At 39.1% G+C, this 16941-nt stretch overlaps 1 protein-coding gene across 1 annotated transcript in view; it reads left to right on the plus strand.

The window, feature by feature from the left end:
- Nucleotides 1-11694, plus strand: part of EFHC2 (EF-hand domain containing 2) — an 87608-nt gene extending 75914 nt beyond the window's left edge. Inside the window, exons 13-16 of the mRNA XM_029964741.1 lie at nt 1150-1347; nt 1910-2002; nt 8946-9051; nt 11394-11694. Of these exons, the coding sequence (XP_029820601.1) occupies nt 1150-1347; nt 1910-2002; nt 8946-9051; nt 11394-11489 (493 nt within the window). The 3' untranslated portion in view covers nt 11490-11694. The remainder of the gene's footprint in view (nt 1-1149; nt 1348-1909; nt 2003-8945; nt 9052-11393) is intronic.
- The last annotated feature ends 5247 nt before the right edge of the window (nt 11695-16941 follow it).

The following is a 16941-nucleotide window of genomic DNA, read 5'->3' on the forward strand; positions in this document are numbered from 1 at the left end:
GAGAGGATGCAAGTGAAAAATTATGTTCCTTGTTAAAATTTTGCAAATTTGGAAGGGTCCTAAGTTTCTGTGCTTTCAGGTCACATGTGGATGTGAAGAGACCCATCACCAGATTAATTCAACAATTTAAGTATTCTGCAGCCAGCAGTTTGAGTCTTGGGTCAGAACTTTGTGAATCACTACTAATTTCTTCGATTGTTTTCAAGGATCAGTGTGTAATCACAGTGATTCAGTATCCTCAAGGGTACCACAAGTTACAGCACTAGTTGCATCAGCAATTATGTTGAAGTTTATTCATAATGCAGTTTATCCAGAAATATTATATGTAATTAATCTAATTTTAATTGAGACACATAGGCCTACGTTGATGCTTGCTGATAAAAAAATCTTGTTGAACGTGAGTGGACCAGGGGCAAATGTTTGGGATCATAGAGCCAATGTAGTTACACTAAGCCAGGTTTGACAAGAGAACTTTTACAGCTGAGGGGACTAACAGTGAGTGCCAGCTCTGGCCTATCAGATGGATCTCGGGAACATTTCTTCTGCCTTGGACTGTGCTTCATCTGAGCAGCACATGCAGTCTTGGGAGAGCACATCTCAGGCTCATCCCTGCATGGGGTAGGATTCTCTGCTTTCACTGTCCAAGCTTAAACTGGTCTTGCTGCTGCCTCCAGTCTTACATTCTTTTCAGGAGGGTTTGTAATTACAATTTGAATGTAATTTTCTTCCTCTCTCTGTGACCAATTTCTGCTTTTCCCTGAAGCTGCCCATCAGGCCCAGCTTTCACAATGCTTTGTGAACTTCCTCTGCCATTGTTATTTCTCTCTTTGTGTTTTATACTGCTGTTGTTGTGCATGCTTTGTGTTTACAGAGAATTAACCATGTGCTGCAGAATGCAAAATACAATTAGGAACAAAACAGAGCAATACCTTGTTATTTCACTGTCTTGTTGTATAAATGCAATGACAAAATTCGCTCTGCTAATATTCCATACCAGGATGACATCTCTTGTAAAACTCTTCAGTCATGATTAGTATGTATTTTTGCATTATAGCCAACTGCTGAGGAAATATGGACATTCTTCCTCCCACAAATTTAGTGATTGGTTTTAACTCATTTGTTTAAAACTAACGTTGTTTTTGTGAGCAGAAATTGGATAGTCAGCGTCACTGACGGAGCCTTCTCAGAACACGAAATTATGACTCTTGGACGTCACTACGGTGTGAGAGATGACTGTCAAACAGACCTCACCTTCCTCCTTGCAGGGGCTCATGAAAAACTGAAGAAAAATAGCTTCGAAAATTTTGATCAACTGTCTGCAGTGTTTGTGTACTACGACCGTGAAAAGTAAGTTTCCTTTATTTATCCTAAGCTGTTATTTTGGAAGCTCTGCTTGTAAACCGACCGACCTGCTGTTTGTTGCTGAGCAAACGATATGTTGTGGCTAAAGAATATTATGAGTAATGTTGAGCCTCTCTCAAAACTTGAGAGTGGACAAGAAATGGACAGACGTTTTACCTCTTTTTCATTTTGTGTGTGGACTCTTTATTGTAGGTGCTGCACTGAACGTTCTGTGACATCACAGGCAAAACACAGAAGTTTAAATCAAAGAGGAAAAATAGTGATTTTAGGGATAAAAGAAAGGATTTGGATTCTTTATGCCACTCATTTGCCCTTTTTGTTTTGTAAAGAATCACAGGAATCATTAAGGAATCATCTCTCCCTCAGTATGGGAGAGAAAGACCTTCAAGTTTCATGACTTTGTAATAGTGAAATTTCATAAAACCTTGCTTTCTTTACCTCTATCCCCATATTCCTTATGTGTTTTCCTATTCACTGAAACATTCACTTGAAGCAAACCTGGAAAATACCTAATGTATACTTCTACCCCTCTCTTTTTGATGTGCAGATGTGGAGTGCTGCCCTATGAGACATGCAGGACTATTTGCAAGTCCTTTAGGTTGCCACTGTCTGATGAAGTTCTAGAAACTTTACTGACCAGGTAAGTTAAGGGCAGATAGTGTGAGCTGCATGCATGGGTGCAAATCAATGCTAAATATCTACTGCCCACACAAATCTTAAGAATTTGTCATTTATTTAATATGAATCACTTCATGATGAAGATTTTGTCCCGATACACATGCAGACTTTACTGTTTATAGAATATTTATAATTGAGGTGCATCCATCTTAGCAACTTCTCCTCATTTTGTCTGGCTTGGTAAATCATCTGAGGTTTGGCACAATTCTATGGAATTAGTCTTTTAGCAATCAGGTACTGATACCATTTTCAATGAGATTCACTTTTTTTGCTTTAGTTTTTCATGTGTGTAAGGTAAAAATGGTAATCTTATGAAAGCACATTATGTCAGTTTTAAGAAACACACCAAGATGAATCCAATGAAATGTCCTTGAATCAAGTAGACAGCATCAGTAGTCAATAAAATTGGTTTGTTGCTCCTATTAGCCTCACCTGAAACCCATTTTATTATAATTTTTGAAAAGGAAAAGGAGTGTTGGCATGGTTTTGGTGCTTTTCCCCAGCATATTTAACTGTTTTAAGACAAACTGCTTGGCTAGTTCTGTTAATGGGAATAGAAGTGAAAAGAACTAGTATTCAGTACACTTGTATTGAAGACTAGAGTTCAAAGTAAGCTGTGGTGCTTTGAACACTGATGTCTTGTTGAGTTTGGTTTTCATGGCCAGGTTTTCTGGTAGTAGGTGTAAATGCATACTCATTGGTTTCTTCTTTCCCTTGTAGGAAATCCTTAAATGTTTTGTCTGTGCCTTCCATACTGCCTAAAAACAGGAGCAGATCTTGTCTTTTGTCATGTTTAGATGCTTTCAGGTAGATATGCTTCTTGATTTCAGGAGGAGTTGCAAACTAAGTATCTGGATTTATCAAATAATGTAAAGACCCTTGTCAGGTAGAAGTGTGGAATCCATTTTAATGAAGCTGCTTCGTACTGCAAGCAAGAATTCCCCTTGAAATCAAAACCAACAAGTCTACTTTAAGAAGCATAAGGGGATATTTTTCACAAAGCCTCCATTTCTATACCAAAAATGTTCAGAATAGTGTCTTGCAATAGCCAGATAACACAACTTGGGCAATATGTTTGCTGTTCATTAGTTCTGATAGTGAGTTATAAGCATTAGTCATCAGAAGCATGTCTGAATTTCAACAGTAATCTAAAACTTATTTTTTAGAACTCCCACCAAGCTGCCCAACACAATTGTTGGAGGACAATCTTGTATTAGACAAGGGGTTCTTACAGTTTCCGCTTCTTAAGGGCTGAAGTTGAATAGATGCACAAGGGACCGAAAGTTTTTATTTGTGTACTAACTCAGTTCTGATGAGAAACAGGCAAGCCTGACACATCCTGGGCTCCAGGGCATGTTTATTATTTGTGAATTTGTACTAGGGAAAGCTTTTGTGCCCTGAACCATTTCTCCCCTGAAGAGTCTGAGTGTAGTCAGTTAACAAGGAAAAGCCCAGTACACTATAATAAAAATTAGAGATAAGCTTAGAAGACAAGGAGGAGATGAAGGGCTGGATTTCACCCAGCTTTAGCCAGGTACCATGACAACTGGAGGAGGTTTCAGCTGCAGTAGGTTCTTTCTGTAGGTGATGGAGAAGGAGAGAGTTATCTCCTCAGTTGGTATAAGAGCTGGATTTCTAAGTTACCATCCATTTTCCTTGGCTTCTAAAGGGGCTGTGGCCAGCCTGTCTTACAGATTTCTGTGTGAGAAAGGTAAATAGTGTGAAGCTGGGCCTTGGAAATCAGTGTGAGAAGTGCTTCCTCTGATATTGAGCCTTGTGTAATGCCAGTTCTAAGTTACACCATCAACTGCCTCCAAGGTAGCAATTTACACAGTGTCACAGCATTGCAGGTGATAAGGAACATTGTCACATACTTAATAATATGTGCACTTGGCATAGCTGAGGAAGTTTATTGCTTTATCAGGAAAAGATTTTTTTGAAGTCTATTCAATAGGAGTTAATTTCCAGTAATCTGGAAATCAAAGAGTTTTATTGGCTCAATGAGATTTAGACTTTGCTCTTGCTTTCCTCCTGCTTCATGTGATTTTCTTCAACACTGAAGAATCATGAAACAGACGGATTTATTGTTCATAAAGAACAGTCTTGCTCCTGGGGAGTGTACCATTCAGTGTGGGTGAAGTTTGTAAACAGTATTCTTTCCCTGTTTCTGTTTGTTTAATGAGGAAACGTGTAATTTTGTGTCTGAGGTAAGGGGTAGTTGTGGTCCTACCCTGTGTATTTGTATCTATGAAGGAAGAAAGTGCTGCAATGAAAGTTGTTGGGTTCCCACAGAACCAGTATATATAGCTAATGCACTAGCTGGACCCTATTCAGCCATAAAGTGATGCTGGACAATGTGATCAGATAATAGTTGAAGACTGCAGCTGTGTGTTTATTCAGCTTTGCTATCTGAGATTAGGTGGCAAAGACTTTCTGCAGGACGTAATGACTCTATTTTTCCATTTTGAAAGGCAATAAAGTATTTATTATTTACATTTGTAAATTATACTGCAATGATGTGTCACTTATTAAAGGCATGGGATGGGATTAGAAATTACTGTCTAATTTTGTGGTCACCTCCAAATGACCCAAGACTTTGTTTATTGTACCCAAAGACCACTCAGTTGCCACATAGTGCAGGGAGAATTATCACAAAGACTGGGGTTTCATGAGACATTTTCATATTGTCTGTCTAGTGTTAATTTATAATTTTAATTGTGGGATGGTGAAATTGTAGGATTTAGGTACCCAACAATGTACCCATTTTTCCAGTTTACCTGAACTGGCACATTAAAAAGTATTTCCTTTTGTCATCAGCATTTCCTCACTTTGTTTTAGTGACAAAACAATACAGAACTTTTAATCACAATGTTTTAAGAGGTGCAGATGGTACACAATTGTTTCTACCAGAAGACTACAGTAGTCATTATAAGCATTTCTTTAAATTTATGCAGGCATAATGAACAATTATAGTTTGTTTAATAAATAAATTTTGCCAAAGTGCTTAAGTAATGAATTCAGGTATTTTTTTTTCTGTTATTTTTATTGACTGCAATGCTAAATGTATGCTAACAAGGACTTAAAAAGAGGCAGTCCTTTGCCAGAGGATATATAAACAGCTGTCAGAGAAGAAAAGAAAAAATGGAGAGAAGAAAGAGTGGATGACAAGTTTACAAGTATTACATGTTGATTATTCTGCATTAATCTACATGTTAATTATATGCCCCTTTTTTATATAAATATGTATTTTAATTTTTTTAAAAAGCAACTGTGTAATTTTTCACCTGTCTACACTACCAAGGTGAGTCTGTTTGACTCTGAAGGGGGCTTGTGGTTTTGAAAAGGTGAATCTCTGGTGCCTCAAATAGCAGTGCCTGACAGCAATGGGCTTCCTACATGGTCATCCCAGTTCTCAAGTCACTAATAAGTCAGGCCAGACCACTCTTGCCTGCTCAGTTTTTCCCTGGATTGTAGTTGGTTAATAATTTTTTACCTAGTTGCCTACCTGTAATGTTTTTTTAGGGCTGACCTTTTTCTCTCAGGAGGGAAACCCCCTTTTCCTGCTACATTAAGTGTCCCAGTAGCAGGAGCAACAGTGGAAATGGTCCCAAAATCTTTTTCCTGCACTCTGTCTTGTGCTTGTTACCTTTGATGCCTGAGACTCCCTATGCCGTTCGTGATGAAAAGACTCTCTAGCATTTGTATTTGGATCTCTTAAAAACAAATTATTTCTATTATTCAGTATTTTGAGGAATTGATGGTTCAATTCGTGGTTGTTCCAGACATGAATAAATGTATACACAAGATGGTAACCATGAATTAATTAATGCTGATAGGCTGCCTGGACTTGTTGTGCTTGCTGGTTTAAATTTTCCATATGAGCAGTTTATGACACTTTAGGTGTAGACCTGGGACAATTTAGTCTCTGTACACCTGTGTTGCACAGAGACTATCAAACAGGCTGAGGAATCCTAACATTTTCTCCAGGGTTAAAGTAGCATGATGCTTCTGCTCTGTTATTATCAGATTAACTTCTCAATACACCTTATACAAAACAAAGGAATTAAAAAAACTCTGCAGGTACATTTAAATTTTCACATAAATGTTTGGGTTACAGATTTCTTGATGGGAAAGAAAAAAAAAAAAATTAGGAAGTAACCTTTACTTGCCAAAACGTCCCCAGGAATGGTCATAATGTGATTTAACCAGATTTTTCACATATCTGGATTATTTAATTACAAATGTGTTTTTAGAAGCAGAAATATGACATTATATTCGTAATGTCAAAGAAAAATAAAAAGCCCTGCAAACTATGATAGGGATGGGGGAGTGACTTTCATAGCCTAAAGTCACATGCATTGATGAATCATAGGGCAAAACTGAAGAGGAGCATGGTTTCAAGCTATCTTTGTTGCATCTTCTTGATAAGACAAATCTAATTTCCTTTCTTGAAGAGCACTGTCAGTCTCAGTCTTATTAACTCCAGCCACTGAAATGTATGACATCTCTGTCCTAATAATGCACAAATTGATAACATCTCCTCAGTCCATCTGGATGCTCTGTGCCAAATCACTGATGTGTGCTTTTAGTAGATTGATACAATAAGTCACAGCAGTAAGGAGACCTAAAGAGTAGATTTTTTTTTTTCTTTCTGGATTATCTAGAGTAATATTTTTAGCTGCTTTCTGTAGCTATTTAAATGTGGGATTTAGGAATCCCATTTCCTCCGCCCATGTTAAAATCTTTGATATATAATTAATTTCATGCCCATGTTGTCATCTCAGTGCTGGGACATCAAAGGACTTTTCTCCTTGTTAATGTTTGTTAAAAGCAGAAGCAATGCTTTCCTCAACTTCGTTGCCTTGACATGAAAATCAAGTGGTTACATGCCTTCACTTGTTCTTTGTTTAAAAATCCTGCTTATACAGCTCTGAGCCCTGACAGGAGAATTAATCTTTTGACTTTTCACAATGAGCAAACATTGTGATAACTACATCATAGTAAAAGGAAAAATAATTTAATGTGATAGTTCTGAAATTCCAACCTCTGTGCCATTGTTTTTCTTTTTTCCAAGATGTATAAGCTTTTTGATTGTCTTATTACTTCTAATGCAAAACTCCTTTCTTTTCCCTATTGTCACCTTCAAAAAAACCCCCTGCAACTAACAAGCACATCCCGGAAGTGGGAATGATAATTTTCTCAAATACTGGATATATTCCCCAAAAATAAAGCCTTATGGAAGTGTTAACTTGCATGTGAACTATGATAAAGAAGCAAGCTGTCTTTGGAGGGTTTCTCATGGCAGTGTTTCAGGCTCCATTTAGTGCTGGTAGCAGTAGCATTCTTTTCTGACTTTGCTTTCATGTTCAGCATAACTCACTGTACTTAACATTCCAGTTTATCACTAGCATCTCAGTTTATGGCTCTCAGTATATTTTATTATTATCTCTCCTGCTGACTGTTAAATGAAAGGTGTGGGGGGAGGAGAGGGAGAGGATGAGCTGCAGTTTATTGCAGTTTATTTTTGTCACCGGATCTATTTCTCCTCCCGTATGGTTTTCCAAGTTTGTGCTATAAATTCTCCCTTAAAGTGCCTTCATGCTTAATTTTTGTCAGAACCCTCTGCAGTTATTTGAAGGGATTTGAAGCCCATGTTTTGTGCACTGCTATTTCTTTAAGAGCAAGGGAAAATGATTTCCTAAAAGACTCGTTTCCTGGAGATCATCTTGCTCCCGTGCACTAGTATTTGTCTCAGGGCAGAGTTGTTTAACCTGATGTTTTGCACAAAAATAAGAGGTATTGAGCCTTGCTAGGTGTTTATGTCTCCCCATGGACCCCAGTGAAGCACACACACTTCCAGGGTGTGCTTTGTGCCCAAACTGTGTCCCTTTCACAGGCAGGTGGTGTTAGGTGAGACAGGTGTCATTCACAGAAGCTACCAGTGCTGTATTTATAGCAGAGCAGTTGAGCTGTTCATTTCAAGAATGATTTAAGCTTCAGCTTGAAGGTATCTTTCAACATTTGACCGGTGCTGCTGAAAGAAGAGTGTCTGAATCACCTCAGTGTTTTGCTGAATTGAGGACTTCTATTTCTGAAGCTGCTTCATCCAAATCAATGGCAGAAGGATGATGTGGCTTACAAATCTGTCCCTGTGGGGTTCTTTAGTTCAGGGAAAGGATTTTAGAAATTGGAGGGAGGGAAATATCATTTTCCACATGTACCTGTAGGCCTTAGCCGGCAGCATATATATCTTCATGCATTTAGGGGACAGTCATAACAGACACAAAGATGTATTTATTCCATGGAAATAAAGAATGGTGCCATAAACCAACTTCCAAATGACAAGGCTTGTGATTTTAAAATCTGGCTATTGTTTGGTAGGTTAGAGAGCTGTGTGTTTGTCAATTGAAAACTTAATCCAAGGCATATGCAAGCAGCATTTCTGAAGGATTGCTTATTTTCAGGAAATGATTGTAGAAGTCATAATAAAGCGGGTCAATTGTGTTCCAACACGTCTTTCCTATCATCCTGTTTCTTTTCTGCACAAAAGATTCATACACTGATCATCCCAACCCTGTTTGTCACAAGTTGTGAGATCCCAATGTTGGAAATGGTTGGGCAATGCTTCAACATTAAAGTGAAATTGGTTGAAATGAAATAAAAATAAAGAAGTTGAATTCTACTATAAGAGACAATAATGAGGTGTAAGAATATGGAAAAGAATGTATAATATAGAAGTTCCTGACAGCTTGTAATGCGTTTTCACTCCTACCAGTGTTTGGAAATAAAGGAGTAAAAAAAATTATTATCCAAAAGGTAATGTGTTACTGTGCTGTAGATAACATTATATAACTTTGTTAAAAATTCCCTTTAACCTTGAGTCGTCTTATGGATATTCTGCTTAGGTATGAAGATGACCATAAGCAGGTGAACTATCACATGTTTGTGCATGGGCTGAACTGGAGAGAGAATCAAATCCGTCCTGTCCCGACAGTAAAGGGTCGTATCAAGGTAAAACCAGTGTATCTCATCAAGGGAATAGTACAACACACTGATACAATTTTTCCAGCTTTAACAAGAGTGTTTTATCCAGTGGACACTACAATGTTTTTTCATATTTGTGTATTTATGCCTGTTTTCTTCAAGTAATTAACTTTTTCTGAGAGGTTTAGGATGAAACAGAGGAAACAAGTCTGAGGAGATGCCTAATAGCTGTCACATCTCTGGAACATCTTTACAGAAGAAAGAGAATGAGAAACATTTGTCCATGGACAATGGGCATGAATGCTGTTTCCCCCACATATATCATTGTCACATGTCAAATGATCTGTTTTCTTGCTGAAATACTTTAAGCTCCACTGACACTGAAGCAAATAACTATGAATTTTGTATAACTCCATAGAAAATTGTACACAACACACCACAGCACTGGTAGTTGTACCCTGAGAGAAGTACTGATGGATCCACTTTGTATATGTGTGGTATCAACAAACTGCAGGGATTAATCTGATCTTGCCATCTTGTGCTGAGTGGAACATTTTAAAATAGATGGTCCATAAGGCAATTATGCTGAATTTTAAAAAAACTTTGTAAGAGATAAATCCAAAGCCCTTCTGCCAACACATCATTTTGCTGTTCTGGCCTAGCAATGTGTTGTACAGGACGTGTTTGATTGTATTCAGACCATTTAGAAACATAGCATTCTTTTGAATTAAAGTTCAATTGTGACATATTTTAAACCACTATTCCTCAAGCTACTAACCTGACTTCTCACTCTTACCTGACTTACCAGCTCTTTCTTCTGTAGCATCTCAAACTGTCAGTGATATCTGAGGGCCCAGTTCTCTGGGGGTTTGCTCTGCTTTCCATGGTGGTTTATTTTTCGCTTTGTCGTTGAGAAGAATTTTTCCATCTTGTACAGATAAAATAAAAGCCCTTCCACATGTTTTATGCAGCAGTCCTGTGGTTCAACATGTGCATTAGTTTTTGTTCAGGGGGTATTCTTTGTTTTTACAGAAGAATTCTGTGCTTAGGTTATAACTCAGTATTTAAACAGTGACTGCTCTCAGTGAATTATGTCAGGGTAGGGACTCTTGTGGGCCTCAGCACCACAGACTCAGAAAGAAACTCAGAGCCCAGAGGATTTTTGCCTTCAAGGTGGTGCTAAGCTCTTTACCCAAAAGCAAGGGTGAAAGAAGAGAAGGCACAGATATTCTTTCTGTTGAATGTTTTTGACCATTTTTATCCCCTCACAGAGTGGCTTTCATAGCCACTGAGCACCTCTGGTAGGTGAGAGAGGGAGGTGGCTCCTACATGGTGAAGTTGGGGTGCAAGTGGTGGTGGAACCAGGAGGCAGCCTTCACACTGAAGGTGGGGAGGGAAAGGTGCTTGTGAAAGAAGCAGGGAGTTGAAGTGGACATTGGTGGTGAAACATGTTCTGATCAGAGTACAAGGTGAGGGTTTGCTTGGGGATGCAAGAAGTGTTGTCTTTGCCTGCAGGGCAGCCAGTGGATGCACTTTAGGGTTGTGGCTGATGCCTGAGATCCCAATTGAGAGTGGTACGTGGAGTTATGGTACAGGAAGTTTACAGCTGAAATCAAAACGGAAGGCAGAGCATCAATAGAAGTTATAATCAGTCATCATGGTGCTGAGATAATCAATTCCCATCAGCTCCAAAACTTTGCTGTCACTGTCATACTGACATCCCACACTGTTTTTGATGGATGCCAGTGTAGTTTACTGAGTGTTATTGATTTTGTTATTTTGTTAGTTAACTGCAATGCCTAGGCTGTCTTTGGTACAGTACAAGAATATTTTAACAAAGAGGTAAATGCAAAATGGAAAAAATCAGAGAAAGGAAGGAATTTAAATCTTGTTCAACTTTAGAATTCGGTTGTCATTCTGTACATGACTTACTGTGAATTAATAGCAGTATTTTGGGGCTACAGTACCTGTATTTGACAGCTAGATTTCTGCAGCAAAGTTGTGATTGTTTAGCTGACTTTTTTCTTCTTTCTCTCTGTCTTGTTATTTTGTATGATTTTTGGTGTTGAGACATGGATGACTTTAGAATTTCAAGTAAGCATCTTAAGAAAGAAAATGTAGCATTATTTAATTTGAAAATGTCTGTAAAAGGGCTAACAACAGAAAATATTTTTAATAAAATATTCTGCAAGATTGATAAAAATTTGCATGTAGTAATCTTATAAGAGGATGTTCTATATAAAGACACAATTTTTCACAGATTTGTCTGTGGAATTGAGGCAGCTCATTCAATCTTATGTTGACCAACTTTTAATTATTCTTGTTTTCATTATGATATAGTAAGATATTCTCTGCATTATTTATTTCAGAAGCAAAGTGACTGGAGCCAAATACCAACATGCCCTCCTGTGAAAGTGGTCAAATACTTACCTCTTCTGGATGATCTGTTTGGCAAGGAAGAATAATCTCATCTGTGCAAGGCGCTGCTTTTAGATTAGTGCTTCAGCTCCAAAGATTTTGTAGACAGATACTGAAAACATTTCTTGTAAAACAAGAAAATATATAGGTTTTATTACGTTTAATTTCTTGTTCCAACATTGATGCATACTTGTGTGGTTTTGAAACCTCTTTTAAATCAGCAGTACTCTGTCATACTAATACAAGCATAATTAAAACTGTATCCAATTAAAACTGTATCCTCTGATCTTCGTGTCTGGTTATATGGAGAATTTGCAAGTATTGAGAAATCTTTGAGTCAAACAGTGCACAATCTGACTGACCCTGCTTTGTTCTGCAAACAAATGTTGTTGGATGACCTCTTCAAATGCTAGGTCGAACTGCATTAGCACAATAATGCAATTGCATTCAAATTTCCTCCCTTGCCCTTCAGCTTATATCTGTGTTTTTGCTGTATCCCCGTGGTGATGCTCGAGTACTGTTTGTGTCAAACTTTGTTATTTTGTGGAGGAAATGCCAGCAAGGTTTTCACACAGTATAAAGTTGCTCTGGTATCAGGGATAATTATAGCCTTCCAAAGTGGAAGCAAATGTTTTGTAGGCATGACAAGGAAGCTGCCAGTTCTTGCTTTTTGTTTTCAATGTGATTCAGGTTAATAGCCCCCCAAACTTACTTGGGTGGGACATGTACGAAGAGAAGGTGTTCCAGTACACTTCTAGGGTGCAGCTTCTTGCAGCAGAACTGTACTTGCCCTTTGAAAACTAATTGATGCCTTTCTTTTTGCTCCATGACTAAATGGGGTTCCTGTTAGCATTTTTGTATCTTTTTAAGCTTATACCACCTCAAAGCCATGATTAGATCTGGATTTACTGTATGTTCTTGTGAGAGAAGTAATTCCCCCAGTTTAAGGAATGGAAGAGCTGAGGTGAAGGCAGAGCTGACTCATCCAGGAGATTCCACAGGGGAAGGGGAAGAGGTGTGAACCTGGGAAGCCCACACTTGCAGTACCCTGCATTTTCTGTAATCTGAAATTACAGTTTGGGGAGGAATTGTTTGATTTAGAAAGATGAGAATTCAATGTATCCAAATCCCCAAACCAAGGGAAAGACAATAGTAATTCTTTTGAAACTTGGAGACCCTTTTTAGAATGAAGGTTCCATTTAGAAATACCTTCCTGCACTTTTACCTGATGGTGTAAATGAAATTTTTATTCTTTTCCCACCATATGGCAAAATATTAACTTTTTGGCAGCTCTTCACCTTTTTTTCTCAGCAGAAAAGGTCTTGAGACAAGGCATAATTATGTGTGCTGCTGCTAGCTAGGAAGATGTTTGCAATAAAATGAGCAAATCATGGTCTGTGTCTAGGGGTTCAAAAAGAAAACTGGGAGAACTTTAAGTGCCCCAGGTTGTAGACAAGACCATGAATTGCTTTTTGATCCAAAAGAGAAAAATGGTCTCTTACTTGACAAGAAAAATGTCTGACCACAGGGACAGTGTGAAGAGCGGAAACAATCTGCGTTTGAAGCCAGTTTGGTGAAAACTGCATATTTTTATTACATGCCACCAAGACTGAACTTGACAGTAAATGAATGCAGTTTCCCTTGTAAATTTTTAATGTTCCCTAGACTTCAGAAGGATTTGTTTCAGTTGTGGAAATCTTGCACAGCTGAGCGTTTCCAAGAAGAGTTGACTCTGAACATTCAGAACTTCTCAAATAGCTTTCAGAAAAGACAAATTCGCTTTGTTTTGTTTTCCTTTATGTGTATGAGAAAAGAAGAGCCCTTTTTAAAGAAACAAATAGTCCAAGAAATACAGTTTTTTATAATTTCGGGTGTAACCATGTGCATAGGTCTAGTCAATCACATTCTGTTGTGGTTTATTGTGGTCAAGAAAGGTGACTGCAAACTGGAAGCAGTGCAGAGAAGAACTAGAAAGGTGACCGAGAGAATGGAGATAAGAAAAGTGACTAAGGGAGCTTGACTTATTTAGTGAAATAAAGTGAAGTCTCAGAAAGAATACCACTGCTCTCTGTAAATACATAGGTACCAGGTGAGGAAAATCTGGTTCAGGTAAAAACATTGGTAGTCTAAGAAAAAATGGGTATAATTTGCCATGAATAAATTAAAACTGGACTACAAACTGTGGTTTCTCACCTCTAAAACAACAAGCATCTCAAACAGCCTTCCAAGACTACAGTATTCGGTTTTAAGGTTGAGATGGGTCATCTGCTGATGGTAATTCTAGTGTGTTTATTAATACCATTCTGAATTATTAGTCTCACTTCTGTTTTTCCTCTTTTCCCATGCATCTTGCATAACCCTGACAAACACAAAACCATCTCCTAGGAGAAGGCAGACAGGCCCTGAAAAATATTTTCAGTGCTTGTCACTGTGCTCACAGTGTGTCATACGCTGTGCCCTGACATGTTATAAACACTTTTCACCAGGTTTTCTCTCTTACAAGCAGCAATGCTTCCAGAATGGAAAGCCCTGGCCAATGAGCAGTCCAATAATCCTCTTTGTATAATGTGACTTACAGCATATGCTGCCCAGAATATTTCAACCTCTCCTCTAATCCTGCCACCAGCTTCTTCTCTCTTTTCACATTGCTTATGAGGGGCCTGAATGAAGACAATACCACAGGATTATGTTTCAAGATGGCAGGAGGCCACAGCTTTAAAGCATGCATGGTATAAAGGGGAAGGCAGCCCCCACAGTTGCCATTAATCTCAGCTCTCGATCTCTGTAGGGCAGCCAAAGGTATCTTCTTTCCACGAGTATCCGTGCTGTCCCCGGCAGGAGCGGAGGGATTCACGTTACAGGGCCGGCTCCCCATCCCACTGCTGGGCTCTGCTGCATGTTCAGTGTTAATGTTTGTTTCCTCAACTTGGCATTTGAGAATATGAGGCTCCAAGTTCTCAGGAATAGCTGCTGCTGCCAGCAAATGGCTGCAAACAGGCTGGCTCATGGCCAAGCTTCTGGTCCTGTCCGGTTCAGAGTGCAGTGGTCACCAGCAGATGGGCCCCCTCAGACATGGTCACCACAAGGAGCCATAGAAAACCTGTGGGAAAAACATGGAATTTCCTCACCAGGCGATATTTTCCTGTGTCCTGCTCATCATCCAGGCAACTACTGTGTTTTTCTAGACCACCAGCAGCAGCCAGATGTTCATCTACATAAATGAAGGGATGCTGGAGTCCTCTTTCTGCATTTGTCCCTCGTGCTGATGGGAGTTGATTGTATTTCATGGCAGAAAAGCTCTTCTCAGAAAAAGTTTGAGCTCAGTTGACTCCTACGTCTGCTCTCTCTGTTTTGTCCTCTTAGCCCAGGAGACATTTCTGCCTCCCAGAGGGAAACTTTCTGTGGGAAAACTGCAGGGATCCTGATTCCGCAATAACCAACATGCTGGATGTTTTCAGTCACTTGTCTGCTTTCAGAGAACAGCAGTCCATGTATCACCAGCAGTAACTCACCAGTTGTGTGCTTGCTGGACCGTTCTAAATGTTCCTGTGGTTTGAGACATGGAACTAATAGAAGAGTTTTCCAGTTTTTAACATTCTGTAGTTCAGTGACATGGAGGGAAACATTAGTTCTTTAAGCAATAATGTCCTGTACCCTCAGTAACATATCTATTGTGTATTTTCTTGCAGTGGTTCTTCCTCTTCAAGGTGACTTAACCATCAAGCCCCAGTACAATGAGAAAGACAAACCAGTAGCTTGTTTGAGAAGAAGTTTAGAATATCATGAGGAAAAAAAACACCACAATCTGAGCTCAGTTAGATTTTTGAAATTATTTTTAGGTTTTAGAGGGCAGTATAGATAACATTTGAGAGAAAGCTATCTGGAAAGAAGACTTTTTAAAGTTGCTGTTTGCTCTAAATTAATTCCTTTTTGTAGTTTGTTTAGGGTAGTGACTCAGACCCAGTCAGAGGCAGCACTCATGTGTTAGGCAGTGGTCAAACAAGCCAGAAAGGGGGGGTGGGGATAAGTCTGTGTCCCCACCAGTTTCCGATGTGAAGTTCTAAACTAGTGAGGAAGCATAAACAAGACAAGGAAGGAAGTTAACGTAACTGTAATATATTAAGGTTCTAGATTGATTACATGAACTCTTTCTCTGCACAGTTGGTCACTTCTGAATCATCTGGAAGTTTCTTCTGGTATGTGTTACACACAAATAAACGAGCTATCCTCATCTGCCCTTCACCCCAGCCATCTGTCCTCTTTGCTCTCCCCTTTCATCAGGCAAGTTTTGTGTTAAGAACTATGGACAAAGAGAAGGAAAGGAGCTGATTCACAAACTTATCCAAAATCTGATGCACTTCCCTGTCAAGCGGCATGGTGGGATGATCTGTAACAACACGAAATTCATTGTATCACCTAACAGGACTTGAGGGAGCTCCCGCTTCCAAAGGCAAATCTGTCAGAAGAATGGCATTGTCTTGAAAGCCAAGAGGAAGACCCTTTGCAGAGCTGCTGTGCTGCAGGTGGGACACAGCCTCCTCCAGAGTGGAATGAGGTTTATGGGTGAGATTTATGTCCCCTGCCTTCAGATGTCTGCACCTGCACTAGCTCTCTGGATCCCTTACTTGGCAATGGAAGGGCAATTGGCATGTCTGGGGAGTGACCAGCCTACAGGAATGTCTAGAGGAGGCCTGTTGCTCCTTCCCATCCCTCTGCACTCACTGTGAAGGGATTTGAAACAACCAGCTAAATGTAGATCTTGACAGGACCTGGCTGTGCTTGAGCTTGACTCAGGCTCTGGCCAGTGGGTCTTGGTCAAACCTCACTCCAGCTGGGTAAACAGGAAAATGTGGGTTGATTTAAATGAAAGTACAATTTCTTCTGGTGGAGCTCCTGAGAACCTAATTTAGCAAAGTATTAAAGCGTGTGCATAAGGCTGTCCCTTTTGTTCAAAGCCACTCGAGTGTGTTGCAGGCAGCTCACTAAAATCCATCAAACAAAGCACTGCTGGAAATGCTTTCCTGACAAAGAGGAATCTCTAATTCGAGGCATTTAGGAATTAAATCTTTGTAATAAGAAAAAAACCCCAACATGCTAGAAGGTAGCAGTGAAAGGAGGTGATATAGAATTGTCTGGACATGTTTATACAGGCTATATATTGTGTGTTGTTAGTGTAGTTCTTCTACAATATAAGCTAGCAATTAGCAATTAAATTCCCATTATGGGATCATGTTGGTAATTGAGATAAACTGTAAGTGCGTAACTGTTTTAAACCTTTCTTTTAACTAACCCAAATACTGTAGTACTTATATAATTTAGAGATAATATCCCCATTAGTAGAGTTTATGACTCAATAAACAGCTCCCACAAGTTCATAAAAGCCAAAACTGTAAACACCAGTACTATTAATGCAATAGAAATTCTGTGCCTCCCTCTTTTCTTGGTGGTCTAGATAGAGCAAAGGGAAATGCTATCTCAGAAAAAAAACATTTATTCTGG

Source organism: Manacus vitellinus, unplaced genomic scaffold (genome assembly GCF_001715985.3).
Source record: "Manacus vitellinus isolate BGI_N305 unplaced genomic scaffold, ASM171598v3 scaffold_7_pilon, whole genome shotgun sequence".
Lineage (NCBI taxonomy): Eukaryota > Metazoa > Chordata > Aves > Passeriformes > Pipridae > Manacus > Manacus vitellinus.